We start from the raw sequence: 12,501 nt of genomic DNA, 5'->3' as shown, positions 1-12,501 counted from the left end.
AAAACTATAAATTTTTAATCTGTGTAACTGTTATTAATAACACGATTATATTTGCATGGTTAAAATAATTATACATAAATATGTAGTTGTCCCACAAAATGACAACAAATTATAGTTAAATTATGCAATCATTTTTTTTCTCAGTGTCAAAACAGAATAATGGTAAATAAGATATCAAAGCGCTAATATAATAATTAAGTTAAAAATCTCACATTAAAATCATACATTAAAAAACTCTAGATGCAATAAAAAAGCTTACATTTCAGTTCACCTTTAAGCCATTTATTTATTTTACCTGTCGTTCGGATCGAGCTGGCGCCAATGAGAGAACAGGCCGGGCTTGCAATAATCCAAAAGTGCGCTCAGATACACGCCGGAGTTCCAGTCGGTCGTGAAATTATTGACTCTGCATTCCGGCAAGACAGCCTGAAAACAGAGTCGCTCTTAGAAATTACGCTGCCGTTTAAAGATTATCCATTCACGGTTATTAGCAAGCAATTAAATACGACGACCGCGATACGCGAGGTTTCCAAGGGTCAATTGCGCGCGTATAAATCACAATGCGCGTGCATACGTATGTATAATATATATGTATAATATATTAATGTCACATGCAAATATGTGAGCGTATGCAAACAGCGTCTGTGAATTCTTTCGTAACGGAAACACGTTCTCGCGTAACGTGATATATGTAGACCCGTCGGAAAGGATCGAGCTCGAGGTAAAGTAATATAGCTTCTGCATTTGGTTTACGGCCGCGCGATGCGAGTCGAGGTCGCACTCGGTCGCAATTATATCGCATACTGACCTTGAGCCATGCGAGCATGAGTTTTCTCGGTGGAAACTTGGACTTGCCGATTTGATACCGCACGATCAGCGACCATATCAGGCCCAGGATCAACTTCAGGTTGCCGTTCACGATGTCCACGTTACCTGGAAGCCCAAGGGAAAGCAGCTTTAGCGGGATTTACGCTATGTGCACAATACCGGAGCGGTAAAACCGTCAAGTGGTAGAAAATCAATTTGATTTATTGTCGGCCTGAATTTCTTCGCCTCTATCTGGAAAGAACGGTCTGGCCAGCAGGCATGGAGAAGCGATTTAATTTGGGGAACCACATAAGAGAGAAAGGGAGGAACGATCAGAAAAAAGGAGAAGGCACGCGTGCATGTTCACGCGGTATCATTCGTCGTAATTGCAGAAGAAAGATTTACGGTGACTTTGGTGAATAAGTTTGAGGATTTAATTTTCTCTTTCTCTCTCTCTCTCTCTCTCTCTCTCTGCAATTATAATTTACGTTGATTGATGTTCATATTAAACATGTTCCACACACGTCTTACCTACACGTGTTTTAACAAATAATCTCAAAAAAAGATTTTTCATGGATTTTTTGGTTCCATGAATTCTTAAGAAAATTTCCTTAGGGATTTTTAACTTCATAGACCTGTAAAATTAGAAATTCTTAATTTTTTTGTGATTCTACGGAAAAAATGATTTTACTGAAGTGTCTAAATTTAAATAGGTATATACAAATCTAAAAAAAAAATATATATATATATAATTTTGTCAGACCACCAAAATAATTATATAGAAAATTCAAGTTCATTTTCATCAACCAAAGTCCAACAAGGAAAAAATAGCATTTTAATGAAATCAAACAGAATTTTTAGTTATGAAATCGAAAATTCTATTTGATCTCATCAAAGTCATTCTTGTTGGTCCTTTTTATTTAATAAGAACATTTTTCTAGGTATATACACGATAGAATAAATAATCAGATGCTCGCATTCGTTGTGTGTCATTTCGATTCGATGTTCATCTTTCTAGCTACGAGATAAACATGCTCTTATCTCGGTCTCACGAGACGATATATCAACTATTTCTTGTACCATCGCGAACTGAATCATACGATAACAGTTGCCGTGTAATGCACATGATAACGACGACGATGACGATGCTGTGGTTTTTCGCGGCCTCGTAGGCACCGGCGACGCGACGCAGGAAAGGCAACGACCTCGAAAGCTACGATTTGCAAGGTGTGACGCGAAATCAGAAACCGGTGCAACATCTGAAAACAATACGCTACAGATCGCGGCAACGTGCAAGTTTCCGAATTTCGGCGCGAATCTTCGAAGGAATATTAATTCATAGTATAAAAGCAACATTGCTGCAACATTTGTAACGTTACTGCAATATTATAGAAACGTTGCAATTTTGCTGCAATATTATTGGAATGAACATACTATACGTCTCTCTGTCTGCCATGTCGAATTTTGATCGTCAACAATCTGAGTCTTTACACTTCAGTACAGATTTTTACAATATTCCTTATAATAGAAAGAAAATTCTGCATACTCCTAAAAGCTGTAACAATTCAAGTTTTTACTATCACAAAAGTCGAATTGTATTTTACTTTATATTTTTTACAAATTTAAATTTATCAGAATTCACAATCAAAATATCGACTGTGCTTTTGAAGTCCAACTTGGCTGGCGAAAGATTAAAATTTAATGAAAAATCGCGGGCACATCTTCGTCGGTATTAAAAATTTTTTGGATAAATAAAGTAGATCCCGTCTGCGGAGAATCATCGAGGATTAACGACGAAGCGTCTTCGGTTGCGACGTGACGGTGTCGTGTTTCGCGGCGTCATGCGCGAGATTAAAAGCACCGCTGCAGAAATGCAGACCTCCGGGCGTCGCTGAAAGACAGACAGCTTGCTCAACGATGACCCGCATATTCGAAACGATTACGTTTCCCATCGTCGTGTGCTGACTCATAGGCATACCGGCACTGCGCGCTTTTTTTATTGTTACACTGTGGACCGAGGAAAACGCATTACTCGCTGTGGCGTGTGGCAGGTAATGGCCCGGATCGCTGCCGATACTTCCGAGTAGGAAAATCATCCTTGCGTTTTCGCAATCTCTCGACGGTGGAAGTCGCGTAATTTGACTGTCAAAAATAAAAACGCAATTGAGCCGTAATGACTTCGATCGTCAGGTATCTATTAAATCCCAACAGAACAAATCACGCATTTTGCAGAAAGAACGATTTTGCTAAAGTATTTTAAAATTTAGCTAGATACAAATCTAAAAATAATTTTGTTCGGCTATCAAGATAATTATATAGAAACCGATCAAATTGATTGCTGGAAGGTTCAAATTTTTTGCAGCATCGCTCATGCTTGAGTTTCCCCACATAAACCCATACAGAATTTGCAACAATATTGCTGCAACATGCAATATTATTGCAGCATTGTTGCTGCAACTTTTGTGCTGTAGGGGATTATTTTGATAGTCCAACAAAATTATTTTCAGATCTGTACCTATCTAGTTAAATTTTTAGATATTTCAGCAAATTCGTTCTTTCCATCATTTTGAATCTTGACTGATTGAAAAATGATTTTATCATTTTAGAACGACTTCGATGTTATAATAACTTAATATTCTGGTTGGGATTATTTTACATTCCAAAGCGTACTTAGATTAGTACGGGCAGTCCAAGAAAGAGAACCGAGAAAACGAGATTAATCGCGAGAATAAAAAATTTCAGAAAGAAGAATTCAGGGAAGTCGAATGAAACTGCGAGGATATCGCGGCGAGATTACGTTCAATGCGAATCGCTCCACGGTAATTTGTTCGTACGTGCGCAATCAGGAGCGAACGATATTTTAAGCTATTTTTTCGAAAGTGTTATGCACGAAGAAAAAAAAATCGTACGTGAACAGCGCGTATGGATCAAGGTATGATAAATATACCTAGGTATTTCTTTCCTCTCCCGCGAGAGGAGGAAGACGCGCATTTCCAGCGATTGCTCATTACCTGTGGAATGCGTCGCGGCTCCCTAGTACTTTGATTGCATATTATTATTAATAACGCGTTTCACGCGTGCGCCTTTTTCCCGCACCTCAGCACGCCACGAGGAGAGAGAGAGAGAGAGAGAGAGAGAGAGAGAGAGAGAGAGAGAGAGAGAATTAATGGGGGAAGCGGGGGTTTCACCCACGTGGCTTATTATACATCTCCTGTTGGCGAATAAGTTGCAGTATATCGAGATTATAAAAAAATTAAACAGATAATATAGAGGCTATATAAAGACGGGAAGAAGGAGAAGAGCACACAAGTATTATTCATATACTGAAAGAACAATTTTGCTGAAATGTGAAAATGTAGCTTATTATAGATATTGATCTAAAAATAATTTAGTTGAATCATCAAAATTACCTGGGAATTGGACAAATTTAGTTGGACGCAGAAAATATTTTTGAACTGTAAAAATAATTATGTAGATTCAAACTAATTGCTATAGAATAAAGTTTTGCAACATTACTGATGATGCTTGAATTTTTTACATAATTATCTTGATGGTCCAACAAAATTATTTCAGATCTGTATCGAGTTACATCTTTAGATACTTCGGTAAAATTGTTCTTTTTGTGTATCGTTGTTAAATGTCATCGTAAACATGTTACTCTTGATAGTCTTGATTAATATGATAAAAAAATATACTTTCCGTTTGCGAACAAATTGCAAAATACAGTGTATTAATATTACGTATTAATATTGAACAAAGATCAAATAAATCGGAAAAAAAAAACGAAAAGCATGAGGCGCATAATTCTATCATTTATATTTAGATCAAAGAACAGTCATTGAAATATCAGTGTTGCGTGAGATATCATTTCTGACTAATATGATTTAATACAAAAAGATATATATATATCTCTCTTTTTCTTTCCTGAAACCTGCTTTATCAATAAAAAATGCAATCAGTTTTATCTAAGTTTTTTTCTCTCTTCCGCAAGATAAATAATCGTCGAGTAAACGAGCGACTTAGGCTTTTCATGTAGTGACACAAACATCATTCTATCTTTCTTGACATTCAATGAGTAACAAAGATAAAACAACATGTCGAACAAATGTGTCACCAAATGGAAATCACCCAACGTATGTATGACCGTCATAATTCTTTTTCGTGAGCATTTATGTCCATATATGAAATAATTAAGAAGTAATAAAATAATCCGAACGACGGAAGCCTTAAATCGATTCCTACGCGTTTCAGTGCGAATTACAGCAAACTGGATATTTCAGGATATATATTGTAGACGCAAGTCATAACGTCGTTCCAATTATGGAGCGTAATTGGACGTTGAGCGCGTGCAACGCCTTGACGGTTTCGCGCGACCGTGGACGAACAGACGGCCTCGCTGTACCCTTGCAATTCTCGTCAATCTATACAAAACACGGTATTTTGCCTATATTACGATCCGTAAAAATATGAAGGTTCGAACGGCGCAACGGAAGCAATTTCTTCACGATCTTGAATATGTCGCGAACCCCGCTGCACCGTGACGAAATACGACAGAATGTCAGAAGGCAAAAGAATTTTGTTTTTCGATTTTGATTGATTTTTGATGTTTATGTCTTTCATGGCTATATATGGGTGAGTGGATTAATTTTTCTTTATAAAAAAATAATTGGTAACGTTTTCGATATCTACACAGATTTTTTATCTGTTATTCGTTGCCACTGGAATTGTCAACCATTGCCAATTGAATAAGAAGATTGAGTTGCCGTCTTGCCATGAAGAAGTGAAAATTTTATATACGTTCAGACATACTGATGATAGCCCGGAAGCAGGCCGAAACGTTTATGCGTAACTAATTTATACTATATTTTTCGACAATAAACGATTTTTATTTTCGCACTAACAATCGCGCAAAAAACTCTCATTAACACTTATTTGTTTTTTGTCAAAAGAATTGGATATTCTTTATCGATCCAGCTGTCGGTTTAATTAAGGTTCAATGTAAATTATAACATGCAATAAATTTGATTATACATGGAAAAACGCTTTTACAGAAGCATCTAATACCTTAACCAGATACAGATTTGAAAATAATTTTATTGAACCATCAAAATAATTATATAGGACGAGCAAACTGATTGCTAGAATGTTAAAACTGTTCACAGCATTGTTCATCATTCCTGAGATTTCTATGCAATTATTTTAATGGCTTGATGGTCCAATAAAATTATTTTCAGATCTATATCTAGTCACTTTTAGGCATTTCAGCAAAATTGTTCTTTCCACGTATAACATATTTATATATAATTATTATTTAAAACTTATTAAAAATTTATACACTCGATGTATTTATATTCGCTAATCTTACTTTCATCGCAGCTCGTTGAAAGCGTTCCCTACTTTTACACACTCAATGTTTAAAATTCTGTCGTTGATGATAAAATTATTCAACTTTGTCGACACAATCGCATTCACTTTGTATTCCAATGACTCTACTTCCGACAGGAATCAATTGCATGTGACTTGCTTACCGATATTGACGAGTTTTACACCGTCAGCCTCGATGGCCTGCAACGCCGTGGACACGTTCTCCAGGTGGTGATGCTGATTCGCTGGTCGCGGATTCCATCGCGGCAGGCGACGTTTCGTTAGCACCTCGACTAGAGCACAGAGACGCGTGCCGTCTCGGAAGTCCTCGGCGAGGTCCAGCACGGGGCCGCCGCCCACGTCGCCGGCGTGTTTCAGATGCTCGTTCACCCAGTTCCGAAAGGTGTTGGCTTGGATCTCCACCCAGAGGTCCTCGTGGCCCTTGATCGGCATCCCCTTGGCAGCCGTACCCTCGGCCGAACGGGCCACCAGGCCCACCAGCTGCTCTGGCCGCAGCTGCTCGGTCGACTGCATTCTCGGATTCCTGTCACATGACCGATTTTATATATATTGTAGATCGGGTAAAATTTGATAATTGTACGTCTTGCTTCGCTTTCCTCTTCGATTAAAGACTTAATCAGACCGTTCAAGAAAGTTATTTGTGGAGACGTTCTTACAATTATTTACAGCGAACGCCAAAAGTACTCGTACAAAGATGATTTTTATTGAAAAAAGCTTTATTTGTAAAATAATCATTAATTAGTAATGAGTTAACACTGAATACTTCTGTCCTAATATGAGCAAAAGAATTTCGCGAAAATAACCGTGTTCATGATCTTAAAAGCTAAATTTCGACTGTCGCGAATACTTTTTGTACCCCCCCTCAAATAATAGTAATTCTTCATTTTTGCTTATTTTATTAAGATAATATATTTTAATTACTACATCTTTAGGTAAAATAATTTAAAAAAAATACTATTTATTTTATTCTTTGTTAATAAATTGCTAATTAATGTCTATTTTCTAAGAATAATATTTTTTTAAAGACATCTTTGTATGAATACTTTTGCATTCATTAAATAATATCTATTTATACGCAAATTGGCTCAATCTTGCCGGCAAATTCTTCATCTGCAATTTTGAAATTCTTTAACATTAAATATCTTAATGCTTTAATCTCCAATTGAAACAAAATAAAGTTGTGCAGAGAGAAAATGCATTTATGATTGCGTAAAATGTTTGCGAATATACCTCGCGTTTTTATCGCTACAAATTGTAATTAATCGTTTCGATTAAGCGCGCGTCGCGCGAACAAATCGTGATACGTACTGAAGTAACGAGCAAAAAATTACGAAATGTTTAATTGCTCGTGCAAAATGCCCAAGTGTGTTTCGCAAGAAGCTTCGCGGCCTGCGAATGCGACCTTTAAGGTCGTCCCACTACGAGAAACTCGATGTAACTCGCGATGAAAAAACCGGCAACGATCGTGCATTGTGCGGCGCGGTGAGGAAGATCCAGAGGAGAATTTCGCGCGGTGAAAGTGCTGGTGTTTGCGTACACCTGCGAACCGGCGTTCGTCGAGAATATATAATAGATAAGTACCTGTCTGCGCTATAATCTATTTCCGCGTGTCTGTTCTTGGACCCGCTCTGCGGTTTTCTCTCCTTTTTAATTTCATTCGTCGTCGTTCAGTTCTACCAATGTAGATTAACTTTAATCTCGGTTTAATTTATCCTTTATCTTTTTTTTTCATTCTTAGAAGAAATAACATAAAAAGTAAGCAGATTAGACTTAATCTACACTGGCAGAAATGAGCATAATTCGGTGACAAGTCACTGAAATCGCAAGTCAAACACACTCAGAAAAAGACATAATGGCAGCAGCTATAAAGATAACAGCTACACAAATTTATATGTAAAATCAATGTATATATATTGAATAAAGTATTTTATAATTATTGTAACTGTGTAAAATATATAATTTGTTCAACTATATGTATTAATCATTAAAAGATGATCTATGAAGATGATCTATTTTTTAAATTTTACAACTTTTCCTGAGTAAGATTTGTTATAATTCAAAACAATATTACAAAAACAATAGGCAACTAAGAGCTAGTACACAGTTAATAATAATTGTAATATTGTTTTTAATAGTGAAAGCTTGATTAATTTATATTGTTATAATTCTTTATTTTATTCTAGTCTTTGTCTCAAAATACTGAATGACTTCAAAAACTATAATAGTGACTTTCCTGTCCTGTATAATTCTGTATATAAAACTTGATAATTGTCATCTTTATAGTTGCTATCACTATGTTAGGTCTGCGGAGAAACGGCGTAAGAAAGCGTTGAAACAGAATCTACCAATTGCGACGGATCGGCACGCGAGGTGTCCGAGCGCTGGATAAAGTAAATGATCAAAAAAACTTTTAGCATTGTATTTCGGAGTTGTGTGATGGCCCACTTGCACTGGAGATGCTGAAAAAAATTGGTGAAGCGCCAAGGCATTATCGAGAAACCTGTTAATTACGACGGAACGGCGCTTACTCGGCGCTTCGATGTTCGTGAATCAAATAATAGTAAACAGTTTTTATTAACATTAAAATTTGCAGCAGTTTACTTTTACTGCATGCAAGATTCGTAACATGATTCACGTCTAGATGCTATCGGGAAACCGGATTTCGTTTCTGAGGCTAATCCACGTTTCCGGAATTGTTTGAATCGGACGGTGTCTCAACAGTCAGCTGCGTCAATCTTAGAATGCTATCGTAAATTGTACGTATAAGTGAGCGAGGTCATTGAGCGCTAGGCTGTGCCTTCAATGGTCATTAGAAGGTCCAATCTGCCACGCTGAAAACTAGGACAAGCGGAGACAAGTTTCTAAAAATTTTGTCACACGGAAAGAATAGTTTTTTCTAAAGTATCTAAAAATTTAGCTAGATAGAGATCTGAAAATAATTTTATTGGATCAAAATAATTATGTAAGTTCAAACTTGATAATAATACTGCTCAAACTTGATAATAATACTGCAAAAAGTCTATTCTAACGACCAGTTTAAGTGTCTTACATAATTATTTTGATAGTTCAACAAAATTATTTTCACATCTAACAAAATTTTAGATAATTCAGCAAAATCATTCTTTCATGTATATCAGTATTAATTTGTCTTCTACATATTTTAAGTTTACATTATATAAAAAGACATTGAACAATATATTTCAAAATAAAATTGAATTGTTTATTCTTTCTTTCCTTTTAAGTTAATAATTAAGTTATTTCCACAATACAATTTTCCAAGGGACGTCCTAAAAATGTCCAAAGGATATCTATGTCCTAAGGACATCATCAGGACGTCCCTCAAAGAACTGAGTTTACTACGCGCGTTTACGAAAGTCTAAATAATAAATAATTTTTTTATTCAAAATATTGAATGTATTAAAAATAGCCTATTTCCTTGTACGTAAAATTTACATATCAGCAATATTGTATCACTCAATATTGATAGCATTCGAAGGTTAAAACGTCGTGAGAATTTTGCTATTGAAAACGTAGAATTGTTTTAATAATCTTCATTGCGAACATAAAAATTTCTGTGTACGTAATTTGTATGTACATACGTGCTGCGCATGTGATATCTGTTTATGCGTAATCCGTGCACCAGCGGCGAGCTATTTCATCGTCGTATGACATCATTGTTATCTCAAAGGCTCGTCTGACCGGTGACGCTTGCGTAAGTGCGTAAAAATCTACGGTGAGCAGCGCAAGACCTCAACGTGCGAGCGATTAACGTCGGCTCTTTCCGATTTCACAGGGCAATTGACGGCGCAAATAAGCCACTAAGAGTCTGAGTGTTAATTAACTTCCCTTGATGTTTTTGCATGTATTACGTAATAACCGGCGAAGTACGGCAAATTGTTCGACCCAAGATCGCGTGACTCGATAACCATGATTGAAAAGGGAAGCGTAATTGAGACGTAATAGAGAACACCGAGAGAATTTAAAAGAATTACTGTTATTTTTTTAAGTACAAGCACATTTGTATGATATCGCGCGAAGTGGGAAAAATCTCGAGGTTTATCAGAACGTGTCAGGCGAAATCAAACAGGATCGCTCTCGCGCATCCGCACGTGAACGACACTCGTGAATCAAATTCACTAAACGATACACCGGCGACTTTCACCGCGATCTTAAATTTTATTCACCACACATTCACGCACGCACGTATCCCGTCCGTCATTCATGTCGCTCAAGAGAATGCTGAAAAATTAACGTAGATCAATCGATCTAAACGATCGATCATTTCATTCATCAGCTTGAAGGAAGATTATTATCAGGCGATTCGCATGTTGAACGATGATTGCGCAATCAACGGCATGAAATCGAAGAGACTGTGTGAAGTAACAGTAGAACTCCATTTATCAGAATCTTGCTTCATTGGAGAATGATACGCAAATACGGATTTTCGCACGCGATGTGGATCTTGTGCGGAATAATTCTTTTACGTATTTCATATTTTTTTTTATTTTGGACATTTCAAGTATGTCTGATCAGACTTTTAGATCGTAGGTAGATTTTAATTCCATTGCTAAAAATTTTTCAGAAATATTTTTAGAATTCTAAAATTATGATTGCAAAATCATAATTTTTTTCTCTACAGATCGACCTTTTAAAATTTTTCTTGTACAAGATTCTTAATCTTAATTATTTTAAAGAATAATTTTATAGGTTTCTGAAATCGTAATTGACCTTCAATTTAAAATTTTTTTTACACGAATTCCACAAGCATTTTGGAAATACCTCTGCTTCGTAAGTTTTAAGTTCATGTATTATCTTTGATGTGTCAAATCATAGTTTTAAGATGCATTCAAGTTTAATTTAAAAACTCCGTGATCCCATAAATTGGAGTTTGTGGATCTTCAGTAGTATTAATTCCACTCAAAACTTTGCTTTCATTTCAAATTGTTGATTTCGAAAATTTTCGAGACAGAAAGTTCTTCAAGGTCCCTCGTTATCGCCTGTTTTGGTTTTGACAGTTCTTCTGAGTAATCGAGATTAAACGCACAATTTATGTCCACATTTTTATCAATTAACTTTAATTTCAGTTACTGTTTATCTTTTTCTAATTTTAAAAATTAGAAAAGCTAAATAGTAAATTAAAGCAACTAATAAGAGAAGACTCAGAAATAATTCGCTGATTTTAGAGAAACACTCTATAATCCTGCTAAGTAAAACTGAATATAATAATCCTATTTGAACATAAACAGTTAATTGTTTCTAAAATATTTCAATATTAAATTTATTAGCGGCGGTTTATTAGAATTTATTAGAACGTTTATACTCTCGAGTATTTGTAGTGTAGCGAATATGATAACAGCTTCTATAGACTCGAGTTTAACCTCGCTAGCAATTAATTTTTTTCTGTTATATAATAATGTTTTACGAGTAATTGTTAACATAAAAAAATTAATTATTTTGATTACGCATTACTATTTTTACAAATTTTATGAAAGTTTTAATAAAAATTTAATTTTAATTTAAAACCAAAAAACATAAATTTTTAAAACACCATGAATTCGAGTGTAAACTGTAGTAAACTGCCACTATTAAATTCAATATCGAAATATTTCAGAAACGATTGACCGTTTACGCCCAAATAGGAATACGATTATATTCAGAGGATTATATTCATTCTATAATCCTGCCAAATTTTATTGAAATCAATGAAAACCACTTCTGAGCCTTCCCTCATAAGTAAAAGAAATGCCATTTACGATCAAAATTGGACGTTGGAATAATACATCTACATGTATTTAAATATCTCAGACTTATAATTAAAATGAATTACAGTTAATCACCGAAATTAAAGTTAATCTATATTGGTGTAAAAGTGGACATTAGTGTTGCTGATCGATAACGTCTACAAATTCTTCATTCAACGATTACTCCGGACAAGCTTATCGTTCGAGCACTTTGTCAGAGGCATTCTGATAAACGGAGTCCCCCTGTGTTCGCCACTCCAGTTGTTCGCTCTGTTGAAGCTACGTAGAACTGCACTATGTCGCGCTCATCCGGAGGATACCTCGTCGTGTATCTCAACGGAAACACACGCACACACATACACGCATCCACCCGCCCACGTAACCGCGCGCACGCAGGACGTAGGAACGCACGGTATGCGAACTGGTATATTTACGTTGGCTCTTCCTCGGACTGGCGCCTCGCGGTTCCACCAGGTCGATCGGCTCGTGACGACGTTGGCGAACGTCGGCAACGGACTTCAACGACGATGGTGAACTATGTTACGCGAGGAACGCCATTTTTGGACGT

The 12,501-nt window shown here is 36.1% G+C and overlaps 1 protein-coding gene across 1 annotated transcript in view; it reads right to left on the bottom strand.

Moving 5' to 3' along the window:
- jbug (filamin-type immunoglobulin domains fbug) overlaps positions 1 to 9,817 on the bottom strand; it is a 53,008-nt gene extending 43,191 nt beyond the window's left edge. Inside the window, exons 1-4 of the mRNA XM_018513027.1 lie at positions 9,792 to 9,817; positions 6,336 to 6,715; positions 809 to 933; positions 296 to 426 (exon numbers count right to left, since the gene is read on the bottom strand). Of these exons, the coding sequence (XP_018368529.1) occupies positions 296 to 426; positions 809 to 933; positions 6,336 to 6,715; positions 9,792 to 9,802 (647 nt within the window). The 5' untranslated portion in view covers positions 9,803 to 9,817. The remainder of the gene's footprint in view (positions 1 to 295; positions 427 to 808; positions 934 to 6,335; positions 6,716 to 9,791) is intronic.
- Between the last annotated feature and the right edge of the window lie 2,684 nt (positions 9,818 to 12,501).

This window comes from Trachymyrmex cornetzi, unplaced genomic scaffold (assembly GCF_001594075.2).
Source record: "Trachymyrmex cornetzi isolate Tcor2-1 unplaced genomic scaffold, Tcor1.1 scaffold446, whole genome shotgun sequence".
Classification (NCBI taxonomy): Eukaryota; Metazoa; Arthropoda; class Insecta; order Hymenoptera; family Formicidae; genus Trachymyrmex; species Trachymyrmex cornetzi.
This window is presented reverse-complemented; position numbering and strand designations above follow the sequence as displayed.